Source organism: Hyperolius riggenbachi, chromosome 6 (genome assembly GCF_040937935.1).
Source record: "Hyperolius riggenbachi isolate aHypRig1 chromosome 6, aHypRig1.pri, whole genome shotgun sequence".
NCBI classification, from domain to species: Eukaryota; Metazoa; Chordata; class Amphibia; order Anura; family Hyperoliidae; genus Hyperolius; species Hyperolius riggenbachi.
Window position 1 is genome coordinate 1,438,882 of NC_090651.1, and position 15,284 is coordinate 1,454,165.

Here is a 15,284-nt window from a genome sequence, read left to right on the forward strand (position 1 = left end):
CACTTTTGCAACCGGTTGCACTTATAGGTATAGCTATCAGAAAGTGCAACCTAACCATTGACTGTAACCTATCTGTATCAGAAAATGCAACCCAACCAAACCCTATTCTCACACAGAACCCTCCCCTCTTGCTCAACTAATAACCCCCCCTGGAGGGAACAATCCCCCCTCTTGCTCAACTAATAACCCCCCCTGGAGGGAACAATCCCCCCCCCCCTCTTGCTCAACAAATAACCCCCCCTGGTGGGAACAATCCCCCTTCTAGCTCAATGGGATCTGTGGTTTCAAAAAATTACAGGCATGTTAACAGAGAGGAGCCACGCCTACACAGTCATACACTGTCCTCTATGGCAAGTTGCAAAATATGATGGGTAGCAAAAATTTTCACTACACCGGCAACTAGCCTCTGTGTGATGTGGGACTGCAATACAGATTAGCTCTCTGCTCCATCTCAGGTTATTCTCAGTTTCTCCACTCCTCCTCTCTCTCGGCTACTGCACAACAAAATCGCAATAACAATCACTAGCAATTTGCGAAGGCGACTTTGTGAAGTGATTTTTGAAAGAATCGCTCCAATAAATGCTACCTGCAGCATGTTTGCGATTTTAAAAGATCACAACACTGCTGTGGGAACACCCTCATAGGGTAACATTAGCCCAGCGCTTTTCAAATCGCTGTAAATTTGAAAAACGCTCAGAAGCCCTCTTGGTGCGCACCAGCCCTCCCTCATTCACCTTTGTTTCCCTCTTCCCCTAGTGCTGGCTGTGTCTTCTTGTCATACAGGAAAGCTAAATAAAAGTGCAATCCTGGTGAGGCAAATATCTTCTTTCCTCTCTTTCAGCTTTTCTCTCCTCATTATTTCTCTGCATGAGGGATCAGACACACTATAAGGTAGTGAAAACCGGGATTAGTAGAGATGGTGGTGAAGGGGAGGACATAGGTAGGTGTATGTGGGGGGATTGGCCTTGAGGGAATTACAGTGGCCATACTTCTGTTGTCTGGACAGCCGATTGACCAACCGTTTTGATATTAGCAAATCGGATAAAAAAATTTGGGTGGAAATTGGTTGAATGTATCAATCTGAGATGTTGGGAAATCTTGGGCCAATGTGGTTGTCAGGTGCGATAATCATGGCGTGCGATAACCACGGATTATAGACAAGACGGAAACCCCGGCCATTGTCCCTCCCGTTGTATTGTGCCCCCCTGATGCCTGTACTTTTCCTGTCACACTGTTCACAGAGTGTCCTTGCTGTATTTCCGCATTGGCGCTCCACGTGATTACTGGCATATACGACATGGGGTGAGTGTGTGACATAATTTGGGCTGAGGCTGCCATGATAACGGGCCTCTAGTCTGTGTTTCCCCCCAGGCCAAAAGGTCCCAGTCCTCCCCTGGTAGCAGCATTGTGTGTGTGTGTGTGTGTGTGTGTGTGTGTGCGTGTGCGCGTGTGTAAGTGGGTGCGTGTGTGCGTGCTTGTTTTCTGGTGAACCCATGCTGCAATAAGTGTATGTTCTGGTGAAATGCTGCTGCATTATGATTTTCGGGGGTCACCACAAGGGGGCTGTGGGCAATCACTGGGGGGGGGGGGGAGGGGTCGCCACAGGATTGCTTGCCTGGAGTGACAAAATGGCTAGAGACGCCCTTGAGTGGATAGATATAGAGAGATAGAGAGACAGCAGATAAAAAGATAGAAAGCGAGATAGCTATATATATTTTAATATAGTGTAGGTCCACCTTTTGCGGCAATTACAGCCTCAATTCTCCGAGGTATTGATTCATACAAATTGTGAATTTTAGCCCATTCTTCAGTTAAATCACCCTCCAGTTCTTTTAGAGACGATGGCGGCAGAAATCGTCTTCTTACTTGAATGTCTAATAACGACCATAAATGCTGAATAATGTTGAGGTCTGGGGATTGTGGTGGCCAGATGAGATGCTCAGCTTCATTAGAATGTTCCTCGTGCCATTCTTTAACAATTCCAGCTGTATGGATTGGGGCATTATCATCTTGAACGATGGCATTCCCCTCCGGAAACAGTTCTTGAACCATAGGATGAACTTGGTCGCCCAAAATTCCTAAATAGTCTTGGCTGTTAATTCTTCCACGAAGGGAAATCATTAGCCTGGCAGATTTCCAAGAAATAGCATCCCAGATCATCACAGAACCCGCCATGTTTTACGGTTGGGAGAAGGCAGTCTGGATGAAATGCTTCTTTCGGCTGTCTCCAAACGTACACTCGGCCGGGGGTCGGAAATAAGGTAAACGATGATTCGTCAGAGAAAATCACATTTTTCCACTGCTCGAGGGACCAATTCTGGTGGTTTCTACACCACTCTAAACGCTTTGAAACATTTATCTTTGAGAGCAAAGGTTTTCTAATTGCAATTCTTCCATGGAATCCAGATTTGTGCAGCTCCCGACGGACAGTATTTGTGGAAACTGGGTTCTGTAGGTGTTCATTCAGCTCTGCAGTGATTTTAGGAGCCGTGGTCTTGTGAGCTTTTCTAACAATTCGATTTAGAGTCCGACGGACTCTCTCAGACAACTTTGGCTTTCGGCCACAACTGTGCTTTGCGGAGGACGTTTTTCCTTCTCTTGCAAAGGCAGTCATTACTTTTGAGACAGTACCTCTTGAATGCCAAGCATTCGGGCAGCTTCTGTTACAGTAGCGCCTGCCATACAAGCACCAACAATTTGGCCTCTTTGAAAGTCTGAGAGATCTGCCATTTTTATGAATTATAACCAACTTTTGTTTAAATATCTGTAAAAAACAATTATTTTAATTAAACATATCAAATAACAAAATTAATAAACAAAAAAATTAACATGTCAAGTTTTTATTGCTTAAAATATGTTCAAAGATTATGATGCCAAAATGTTAGGTGTTTCCATGATTTTGTCCAACTACTACCACATGTGCCTGGTGGTATCTCATGCTGTGGGGCCATCATATAAGATTATCTACTTATATAAACGGTATTAGATCTAATTCTCTGTTAAGACCCCTCGGCTCCATTGTATCCAGAGTTTTTATCCAAAATGCCTCTCTCCACAATATTGTAAGTGGATACATGGATTTATGCAAATGTATCCCGCAGCACTCGTCATGGAGTGTCGGCCTGACGCGGCTGCACATGCGTGCGGCCAGGAATGCGTCTACACGTCAGTTCTCTGTCAGGTCCGCAAGTGCGGCCAGGCAGGGGCGGCGGCGTAGACTGACACCAACGAGATACGGCCGTTATCCAAGGTGGGTGTGTGGGAGTAGGAGGGTCCCACATTCAAATGCACCAATGATTAAAGGAGAATGTAGTTCCCCATCAGGTCCGCTGTATACAAGGACCATTATGATTGGTGGTAATGAAACTTGGAGTTTATTGGTTGGGTGCACTCTATGGAGAGTATAGAAGGATGTTTATTTGTTGTTTGTACTTTACTCGCAGCAGGAGCTTGAGAAAGAGGTTCTCCTCGAAACGCCGCTTTGTATCTGCTGTGATGAATTGGAAATAAAAGAGCATGATAATTACATCGGATGGTGCCGGCCTTTTTGCTTTTACACTTTAAGCTAGGCTAGGAGCAAAAAAATGTGCCATATGAGGAGCACAGGGTCCTACGCACTGCAATGCATTTCAGTGTCACAGTAAGTACATAGCAGTTTGGCCTCCCAGGGCCGGTGTAAGCCACATGGGAGCCCTAGGGCAAAAAGTAGCTTGGTGGCCCCAACCCCACGCTGCCGGCACCAGGCATACAGAAGATGCAGGCAGCGTGGCTCCGGTCTCCGTCTTCAGCCACGCTGCCAGGGCCAGGCATACAGAAGATGCAGGCAGCGTGGCTCCGGTCTCCGTCTTCAGCCACGCTGCCAGGGCCAGGCATACAGAAGATGCAGGCAGTGTGGCTCCGGTCTCCGTCTTCAGCCACGCTGCCGGCGCCTGGCATACAGAAGATGCGGGCAGCGTGGCTCCGGTCTCCGTCTTCAGCCATGCTGCCAGGACCAGGCATACAGAAGATGCAGGCAGCGTGGCTCTGGTCTCCGTCTTCAGCCACGCTGCCTGTGCTGCCGGCACCAGGCATACAGAAGATGCAGGCAGCGTGGCTCTGGTCTCCGTCTTCAGCCACGCTGCCGGCACCAGGCATACAGAAGATGCAGGCAGCGTGGCTCCAGTCTCCGTCTTCAGCCACGCTGCCAGGGCCAGGCATACAGAAGATGCAGGCAGCGTGGCTCCGGTCTCCGTCTTCAGCCACGCTGCCAGGACCAGGCATACAGAAGATGCAGGCAGTGTGGCTCCGGTGTCCGTCTTCAGCCACGCTGCCAGGGCCAGGCATACAGAAGATGCAGGCAGCGTGGCTCCGGTCTCCGTCTTCAGCCATGCTGCCAGGGCCAGGCATACAGAAGATGCAGGCAGCGTGGCTCCGGTCTCCGTCTTCAGCCACGCTGCCAGGACCAGGCATACAGAAGATGCAGGCAGTGTGGCTCCGGTGTCCGTCTTCAGCCACGCTGCTAGGACCAGGCATACAGAAGATGCAGGCAGCGTGGCTCTGGTCTCCGTCTTCAGCCACGCTGCTAGGACCAGGCATACAGAAGATGCAGGCAGCGTGGCTCCGGTGTCCGTCTTCAGACACGCTGCCAGCACCAGGCATACAGAAGATGCAGGCAGTGTGGCTCCGGTGTCCGTCTTCAGCCACGCTGCTAGGACCAGGCATACAGAAGATGCAGGCAGCGTGGCTCTGGTCTCCGTCTTCAGCCACGCTGCCAGGACCAGGCATACAGAAGATGCAGGCAGCGTGGCTCCGGTCTCCGTCTTCAGCCACGCTGCCAGGGCCAGGCATACAGAAGATGCAGGCAGCGTGGCTCCGGTCTCCGTCTTCAGCCACGCTGCCAGGACCAGGCATACAGAAGATGCAGGCAGCGTGGCTCCGGTCTCCGTCTTCAGCCACGCTGCCAGGGCCAGGCATACAGAAGATGCAGGCAGCGTGGCTCCGGTCTCCGTCTTCAGCCACGCTGCCAGGACCAGGCATACAGAAGATGCAGGCAGCGTGGCTCCGGTCTCCGTCTTCAGCCACGCTGCCGGCACCAGGCATACAGAAGATGCAGGCAGCGTGGCTCCGGTCTCCGTCTTCAGCCACGCTGCCAGGACCAGGCATACAGAAGATGCAGGCAGCGTGGCTCCGGTCTCCGTCTTCAGCCACGCTGCCAGGACCAGGCATACAGAAGATGCAGGCAGCGTGGCTCTGGTCTCCGTCTTCAGCCACGCTGCCTGTGCTGCCGGCACCAGGCATACAGAAGATGCAGGCAGCGTGGCTCCGGTCTCCGTCTTCAGCCATGCTGCCAGGACCAGGCATACAGAAGATGCAGGCAGCGTGGCTCTGGTCTCCGTCTTCAGCCACGCTGCCTGTGCTGCCGGCACCAGGCATACAGAAGATGCAGGCAGCGTGGCTCTGGTCTCCGTCTTCAGCCACGCTGCCTGTGCTGCCGGCACCAGGCATACAGAAGATGCAGGCAGCGTGGCTCTGGTCTCCGTCTTCAGCCACGCTGCCTGTGCTGCCGGCACCAGGCATACAGAAGATGCAGGCAGCGTGGCTCCGGTGTCCGTCTTCAGCCACGCTGCCGGGACCAGGCACACAGAAGATGCAGGCAGCGTGGCTCCGGTCTCCGTCTTCAGCCACGCTGCCAGGACCAGGCATACAGAAGATGCAGGCAGCGTGGCTCCAGTCTCCGTCTTCAGCCACGCTGCCAGGACCAGGCATACAGAAGATGCAGGCAGTGTGGCTCCGGTCTCCGTCTTCAGCCACGCTGCCAGGGCCAGGCATACAGAAGATGCAGGCAGCGTGGCTCCGGTCTCCGTCTTCAGCCATGCTGCCAGGACCAGGCATACAGAAGATGCAGGCAGCGTGGCTCCAGTCTCCGTCTTCAGCCACGCTGCCAGGGCCAGGCATACAGAAGATGCAGGCAGCGTGGCTCCGGTCTCCGTCTTCAGCCACGCTGCCAGGACCAGGCATACAGAAGATGCAGGCAGTGTGGCTCCGGTGTCCGTCTTCAGCCACGCTGCTAGGACCAGGCATACAGAAGATGCAGGCAGCGTGGCTCCGGTGTCCGTCTTCAGACACGCTGCCAGCACCAGGCATACAGAAGATGCAGGCAGTGTGGCTCCGGTGTCCGTCTTCAGCCACGCTGCTAGGACCAGGCATACAGAAGATGCAGGCAGCGTGGCTCTGGTCTCCGTCTTCAGCCACGCTGCCAGGACCAGGCATACAGAAGATGCAGGCAGCGTGGCTCCGGTCTCCGTCTTCAGCCACGCTGCCAGGGCCAGGCATACAGAAGATGCAGGCAGCGTGGCTCCGGTCTCCGTCTTCAGCCACGCTGCCAGGACCAGGCATACAGAAGATGCAGGCAGCGTGGCTCCGGTCTCCGTCTTCAGCCACGCTGCCAGGGCCAGGCATACAGAAGATGCAGGCAGCGTGGCTCCGGTCTCCGTCTTCAGCCACGCTGCCAGGACCAGGCATACAGAAGATGCAGGCAGCGTGGCTCCGGTCTCCGTCTTCAGCCACGCTGCCGGCACCAGGCATACAGAAGATGCAGGCAGCGTGGCTCCGGTCTCCGTCTTCAGCCACGCTGCCAGGACCAGGCATACAGAAGATGCAGGCAGCGTGGCTCCGGTCTCCGTCTTCAGCCACGCTGCCAGGACCAGGCATACAGAAGATGCAGGCAGCGTGGCTCTGGTCTCCGTCTTCAGCCACGCTGCCTGTGCTGCCGGCACCAGGCATACAGAAGATGCAGGCAGCGTGGCTCCGGTCTCCGTCTTCAGCCATGCTGCCAGGACCAGGCATACAGAAGATGGGGGCAGCGTGGCTCTGGTCTCCATCTTCAGCCATGCTGCCAGGACCAGGCATACAGAAGATGCAGGCAGCGTGGCTCTGGTCTCCGTCTTCAGCCACGCTGCCTGTGCTGCCGGCACCAGGCATACAGAAGATGCAGGCAGCGTGGCTCTGGTCTCCGTCTTCAGCCACGCTGCCTGTGCTGCCGGCACCAGGCATACAGAAGATGCAGGCAGCGTGGCTCTGGTCTCCGTCTTCAGCCACGCTGCCTGTGCTGCCGGCACCAGGCATACAGAAGATGCAGGCAGCGTGGCTCCGGTGTCCGTCTTCAGCCACGCTGCCGGGACCAGGCACACAGAAGATGCAGGCAGCGTGGCTCCGGTCTCTGTCTTCAGCCACGCTGCCAGGACCAGGCATACAGAAGATGCAGGCAGCGTGGCTCTGGTCTCCGTCTTCAGCCACGCTGCCTGTGCTGCCGGCACCAGGCATACAGAAGATGCAGGCAGCGTGGCTCCGGTCTCCGTCTTCAGCCACGCTGCCAGGACCAGGCATACAGAAGATGCAGGCAGCGTGGCTCCGGTCTCCGTCTTCAGCCATGCTGCCAGGACCAGGCATACAGAAGATGCAGGCAGCGTGGCTCTGGTCTCCGTCTTCAGCCACGCTGCCTGTGCTGCCGGCACCAGGCATACAGAAGATGCAGGCAGCGTGGCTCCGGTCTCCGTCTTCAGCCATGCTGCCAGGACCAGGCATACAGAAGATGCGGGCAGCGTGGCTCCGGTCTCCGTCTTCAGCCATGCTGCCAGGACCAGGCATACAGAAGATGCAGGCAGCGTGGCTCTGGTCTCCGTCTTCAGCCACGCTGCCTGTGCTGCCGGCACCAGGCATACAGAAGATGCAGGCAGCGTGGCTCCGGTCTCCGTCTTCAGCCATGCTGCCAGGACCAGGCATACAGAAGATGCGGGCAGCGTGGCTCCGGTCTCCGTCTTCAGCCATGCTGCCAGGACCAGGCATATAGAAGATGCAGGCAGCGTGGCTCTGGTCTCCGTCTTCAGCCACGCTGCCTGTGCTGCCGGCACCAGGCATACAGAAGATGCAGGCAGCGTGGCTCCGGTCTCCGTCTTCAGCCATGCTGCCAGGACCAGGCATACAGAAGATGCGGGCAGCGTGGCTCCGGTCTCTGTCTTCAGCCACGCTGCCGGCACCAGGCATACTGAATATGCAGGCAGCGTGGCTCCGATCTCTGACGCAAAGCAGCGTTTTAAGGGCAGAAATCACATTGAATGCTAAATTGCAGGCCTAACGTGCTTTCAAACATCTTGCATGTGTATACATCAATCAGGGAGTGTAATTAGAGTTCTGCTTCACACTGACACACCAAACTCACTGTGTAACGCACCGCACACAGCTGTCTGTGTAGTGATGGCCGTGCTGGACTGGTGCGCACCGTGGCGAGAGTGCAGGCCATGGCGGATTTCTAGCCCATATGGTCGCCGGGCTGTGGTAGCTGAATGACAGAACAACAGTGACTGTCCAGCTGATCAAATTTGGTCTGACCACAATGAAGCAACGACCTTATCTTTGGTGTGTTCCCCCCCCCCCCGACACACTCATATAGCTGGCGGTCATTGCTTCATTGTGATACGCAAGCCCCTTCACTGCGGCAAGGTAACGATCACGAAGGGGAATTGACACATGTACATGCCTTTTGTTTTATTGTTGCAGCTGCAGTGCAGCCAGAAAAATTAGGCAGGCATGTACACGCACCAGAAAAATTATTATAGAAAAATTCAGGAATCTGCCTGGAGTCCTGGACCCTGTTGGTGGTGGCGGAGAAGGCAGTCAAGCGGCCTGCAGGCAGAGATGCTGTGTGTGGGGACTGACTTAGTCTTTGGGCAGGCCTGACCGTACTTTGCAGACCAGACATCCGTGGTCAGATGGACCCTTGACCCAATGCTGTGTGCCAGAGATGTCACCACTTGCCTTTCAACATCATGGTACAGTTTGGGTATCGCCTTTTTTGAGAAATAATTGCGTCCTGGTATCTTCCACTGCGGTGTGTGGCTTTGCTTTTGTGTGCTGCTTTTCCTCAGGTGGTCATCCCATTGCAGTTTGTGCTTTGTAATCATGTGCCTTCTTAAGGTAGTTGTCCCTACGTGGGTCTTGGTCATTCCACGGCTCAATTTTCGGTGGCAGAGAGTACAGATGGCATTGCTCTCATCTGAGGCAGACACACAAAAAAATCTTCACACCGCTGAGCCCTGGGGTGATGGCACTTTGGTGATGGCTGCCAACGGAGTGTTAAGTGGGGTGCCAGAATCGGAGCAGGAGGAGGAAGATATGTCACACTTCCGTGCGGAAGCTAAGAAAGATGAGGTGTTCCTTGTTAAATAGTCAACTACGTCCTGACAATATTGGGGGTTGATGGCACGTGCCTTCTTCTGAACACTGTACTTTGGTCAAGGGCCACAAAAAATCACGACAGCGCAACCTCGAACAGACCTGCCAGGTGGCCTGCCTCTGGCTCTGCCTCTTGTTTTGTCCATATTGGGGGGGATGAAGTGAAAGGTATGCACTGACTTGATTAATACAATGTACGGTTAAACAGGTGCAGTGAACAGGTATGCAGTGACTGCTGGTACAACAATGTGTGATTACACAGGTCCATGAACAGGTATGCAGTGACTGCTGGTACAACAATGTGCGGTTACACAGGTGCAGTGAACAGATATGCACAGACTGGTATATATAACAGTGTGCGGTCACACAGGTGCAGTGAACAGGTATGCAGTGACTGGTATTACAAATGTGCAGCTGCCTGTCACACACACACACACAGGTACCCTGAACAGGTATGCAGTGACTTGTATTACAAATGTGTAAAGCAGTAACACAGAGGCGCCAAGTAAAGTAAAATCGATTAAAAACTGTGTAAAAGGGGGAAGTTGGTGGACTCACCTCCCTCGTAGAAAGAAAGAATGGACAATGGGACGTCACAGTATAAAGTAACTTTTTATTAAAAGCTCCAAAGTTGCAACACGTTTCACGGGTCAAAATCCTGCTTCATCAGGCAAACATTTTTGGAGGGTACTGAGTACTTGGTGCCTCACAACAACCACTCTTTCCCAAAATGCCCCCTGCCACACCCCAGAACTCCCAACCTTTCTTACAATGCCCCCTGCCACACCCCAGAACTCCCACCCTTTCCCACAATGCCCCCTGCCACACCCCAGAACTCCCACCCTTTCCCACAATGCCCCCTGCCACACCCCAGAACTCCCAACCTTTCCCACAATGCCCCCTGCCACACCCCAGAACTCCCAACCTTTCCCACAATGCCCCCTGCCACACCTTAGAACTCCCTCTCAATACTGTACTGTTCCGTGCCAACCAATGTGTGAGGGTTATCAGAAGTTGTAATGGCCATGCCTACCCTCCAACCAGTGAAGAGGGGATTGGACAGGTGAAGCAAGTGCCACGCCCCTCTCAGGTTAAGTTGTGTTGATCAGGCTTTCCGGGTGACATGAGGGCTCCGCCTCCAGCGGCTAGTGCAGACGCCACGCTGGAACCTCAGGGGTCCATGCAACTATAACAGCTGGGTGGAGGAAGGACCTGCTTCTAAGTGGTCAGGTAAAGCAGGAGCTGAGGGGATAAAAGACAGAGGATCTGGACTGAATCCTTCCTGGATGTTGTGGGGCAGGTGCAGTCAGTTGTGCTTTGCTGTTCTTTGTTAGGTTTTGTTCTATTTGGTGATGTTAAGATTATAGTTATGTGTAGTTATGCTGAATTGTTTGTATGTTTAGCTGTTTATAGAATAAAGCATGTTATGCAATGAGCAGGAGAGAAGGAGGATTTAGCCCAAACAGAAGGCGGCGGCATTGTACCTGCCAAGGACAAGATTCCTCCAGAAGAGTCTGGCCTGCTGTCTTCTCCAGACGTGACCCCTCCAGATCTTCACCGATTGTTGCTTCAGCTGCTCAGCATGATTCAGATTCCAGAGAGACAGCTCGCTGCACAGACGCCTCTTCCCTGACAAACAGAGAGAATAACCTGGGTGAGCTCCTTCCATGAATGCAGGGGGCTTCATGACATATTGTGCGACCTAAAATACTACCAGGCCTTCAAGCAAGTGCTAAAAGTGGATGAAGATAGAACCTCAACCGCCCTCGAAACTCCGCCTCCTCCCTCTAAACCCATCATAACGCCCATAGAGCCCCTCAGTAACCCCCCCACCCAGTATAACCCCCACAGACCCCCTCAATAATCCCCCCCCCCGCAACCCAGCATTACCCCATAGAGCCCCTCAGTAACCTCCCCACCCAGCATAACCCCCATAGAGCCCCTCAGTAATCTCATCCCCCCAAACCCAGCAGAACCCCCATATAGCCCCTCAGCACCCCCCCACCCAGTATAACCCCCACAGACCCCCTCAATAATCCCCCCCCCCGCAACACAGCATTACCCCATAGAGCCCCTCAGTAACCCCCCCACCCAGTATAACCCCCACAGAGCCCCTCAGTAACCCCCCAACCCAGCATAACCCCCATAGAGCCCCTCAGTAACCCCATCCCCCCCAAACCCAGCAGAACCCCCATATAGCCCCTCAGCACCCCCCTTCCCCCGCAACCCAACATAAACCCCCACAGAGCCCCTCAGTAACCCCATCCCTACAAGATCTGAAGCACCTGACTATAAACCTGAAATGCCTCTAGAAATCTGATGATGAGGACAATAGGATTGTAGTGCTAGCAGTGCGTAATCTCAGGGATGGCTGCTGGGGGGCACACTTGATCTTCATTCATTTATAGGGACAGTCCCAGCAGTGGAGAGAGCAGCCAATGGTTTCTAGGGCTGAGCAGGCCAGGTTGTTGCCCCTGCCAGTAGGACATACTGGTCATGTGACACGGTGGGGGGGAGGGGGATGCTGCATTTGCATGCAAACTTGAATGCTGAAAGGCTCTTTAGTAACGTCCAAGGAGATTGGTTTACAGGAGTTCTGTGGGGTGTAAAAATAAACAAAAAGCATCACTTACCTGGGGCTTCTGCCGGCCCCCTGCAGTTATTAAGTCCCACGACGTCACTGAAGCCTCCGCCATTCACCGCCGCCCTGCTAATTATTCATCTGATGAATAGCGTCCTCGCTCCCACGTGCATCATCGGGAGCTTACTGCGCAGGCGCGGTATGAAGTGTAATTATACTGTGGCTGCGCAGTACGCTCCCAATGACGCGAGCAGGAGCGAGGAGGAAGTGCGTGGCCACGCCCGCGGAGCCGCAGTACTATTCATCTAGTTAGACAAATAATTAGCAGGTCACCGGCGGCGGCGAACGCTTCAGTGACGGCGTGGGACTTACTAGCTGCTGGGGGCCGGTAGAAGCCAAAGGTAAGTGACACTTTTTGTTTATTTTTACACCCCCCAGAACCTCTTCCTATAAAGTACAATATGTACAGGCATCACAAGCATTAACCACTCGACCACTGAGGGGTTTTTAGGGGAATATGAAGTGAAAATAAACGTATGAAATAATGCGTTGTGTGTGCAGTACAGCTAAGAAATACAACATTAGTAGCATAGAAAAGAGTCTCATATTGTTTCCAGTAAAGGAAGAGTTAAGAAACTTCATTTATCTATGCAAAAGAGCTGCTCTGAACTCTCTGACTAATTTAGTCAGAGAGCAATTCTATGAAAGGAATACTATTAAAGAGACTCTGTAACAAAATGTAAGCCTTATTTCTTCTATCCTATAAGTTCCTATACCTGTTCTAATGTGCTCTGTCTTACTGCAGCCTTTCCTAGTTGCACAGTGGCTGTATTATCTCTGTTATATGATCTAATCTTCTTTCCTCTGTCATCTGTCGGGCTCAGGCACTCAGGCTGAAATGTGCTGGTCTGCTTGTGATAGGATAGAAGTTATACACACCCTCTCCACGCCCCCTGCAAGCTCTGTGTGAGTCACAGACTGAACTTCTCTCAGCCTATCACAGGCTGGTTAGCAGCCATGTCTTTTGTTTGTAAACACTGCCTAAAACTAGCAATTACAAGCCAGGATTGCAGCAGGGAGTGGCAGAAACAGCACAGAGGGGCCCAGAACATAATGAATAGAATGGTATGCTTTTTACTGTAAGAATTTTACAGTACAGATTCTCTTTAAACTATAGCAATTTGTGGCAACAGTCTAAATGATTGTATTAGCATGTGTAAGGATGGGCAGGGTAAATATTATTGCTGTGTGTAGTCATTTATTTTTAATGACCCTATAGGCAGCGTCCCCTTATCAAGCTGATGGCGACAGAGAAGTGGATTATCTCATTATGAGAGGGGGGTTCCGCGTTCCTACTGACATGCTGTAGTACTACCTGCTTCCTCACATCACAGCGGCCGGGGAGCACATGACCTGCCGCAATTAGTTACTCTGAGGAGCGAGAGACTACCGCTCTCCCTCCTATTCTGCCCCGCAATAACCTTTATTATTCCCAATCTTCAAATGATCTCTAATGCCGGCAGCCTTCTGTGGAAAGCTCTCCACAGCAGAGGCGTATCTACAGGGGTGCAGACATGGCATGTTCCATGGGCGCCACTTACTGGGGGCGCTGCTCTCTAGCATCCTTGATGTTCTCCATACAGATTCTAGTTTTTATCTGGGGGACATTCTGCTGCCTGGTTACATCTTTTGGGCAGACAAGCTGCCTGTTATTTGTGGGCTATGTATAGGCTAACCTATTGCAATACTCCATTCTTACAATCCATGCTTCACCTCAACTTGGACACAAGCAACTCAACCAAAACTAAATATTTGGAGGGCGCGCCACCTTCCCCAGGGGTGTATTTCAGCATTTGCCCTAGGTGCTGGTTTCCCTAGATACGCCTCTGCTCCACAGAGACTGCCAGCGGCTGCGCCAGTCCCCACCTTCGGCTCAGAAGAGCCGCTGCGACACTGAATGTTTGCTGTTGCTATGCAAACAAACAAACAAGAGAGCCAGAGGAGGGCAGTAATCACGAAGATGGGGACGGGCGCAGCCGCTGGCAGTCTCTGTAGAGAGCTTTCCACAGAGGCTGCCGGCATTAGAGATCATTTGAAGATTGGGAAGAATAAAGGTTATTGCGGGGCAGAATAGGAGGGAGAGCGGTAGTCTCTCGCTCCTCAGAGTAACTAATTGCGGCAGGTCATGTGCTCCCCGGCCGCTGTGATGTGAGGAAGCAGGTAGTACTACAGCATGTCAGTAGGAACGCGGAACCCCCCTCTCATAATGAGATAATCCACTTCTCTGTCGCCATCAGCTTGATAAGGGGACGCTGCCTATAGGGTCATTAAAAATAAAATCACTACACACAGCAATAATATTTACCCTGCCCATCCTTACACATGCTAATACAATCATTAAGGCCTCGTTCACATCAGGGCCGTTTCTGTGCGCTTTTCACAGCACACTGCCCTGTGCGTTCAGCAAGGTATTGATTTTTCCACGTAACTAAATGTAGCTGGTTCACATCTATGCGCTGCGCTGAGCAGCGTTACAGAAACGTAGTGTTGCATGCATTTCTGTGCGTTGAGCTGGAAAGCGCACAGCAATGCAAGTGAATGGGTCCGCTTTTTTAGCGCATAGAAGCGCATGCGTTTTTTACCCCTAATTGGAGAAAAAAATACATTTACATACAAAAACAAAGTTTTATTGACAACTGCTGCTGCTACAGTAAGCAAAACGTGCTTTAAAGAAGCGCAGCGCAACGCACAGAAACGCGGACTAAAGCGCGCACAAGCGCATGCGTTTTTTACCATGCGCTTTAACACGTTTTTCAGCGCAGCAGATGTGAACGAGGCCTTAGACTGTTGCCACAAATTGCTATAGTTTAATAGTATTCCTTTAATATAGGCCAGGCTCAGGATTATATTTTGTCTTGGAGAACCTCAATTTAAAATCCCAGTCCATGAAGTGAGGTCTAAAAACTCTTCTAAGTCAGTAAACAGACTAATGCACATTTCCTTGCAATTACCCAGAGGTCTCCATATGCTACATACTGTTCATTTAATCTATCCAAACCGGCATGTGGACATTAAAGCGTTGCTGGGCTGGACCCTTGGCTTCTAGAAGTGTCTGAAGATATTGGAGGCTTCTAGTGGTGTCTGAAGATATTGGAGGCTTCTAGTGGTGTCTGAAGATATTGGAGGCTTCTAGAAGTGTCTGAAGATATTGAGGACTTCTAGAGGTGTCTGAAGATATTGGAGGCTTCTAGTGGTGTCTGAAGATATTGGAGGCTTCTAGAAGTGTCTGAAGATATTGAGGACTTCTAGAGGTGACTGGAGATATTGAAGGCCTCTAGAGCTCACTGGAGATAATGGAGGCCTCTAGAGCTGGCTGGAGATATTGAAGGCTTTTTAGGGCTGACTGAAGATATTAGAGGCCTGTAGAGGTCTCTGAAGATATTGGAGGCTTCTAGAGCTCTCTGGAGATATTGAAGGCCTCTGGAGCTCTCTG

General features: G+C 52.1%; 1 protein-coding gene across 5 annotated transcripts in view; it reads right to left on the reverse strand.

Moving 5' to 3' along the window:
• C6H1orf167 (chromosome 6 C1orf167 homolog) overlaps nt 1–15,284 on the reverse strand; it is a 185,829-nt gene that overhangs the window by 59,347 nt on the left and 111,198 nt on the right. For all 5 annotated transcript variants that reach the window (XM_068238753.1, XM_068238751.1, XM_068238752.1 and 2 more), the window contains exon 7: nt 10,695–10,839. In XM_068238753.1, the coding sequence (XP_068094854.1) occupies nt 10,695–10,839 (145 nt within the window). The remainder of the gene's footprint in view (nt 1–10,694; nt 10,840–15,284) is intronic.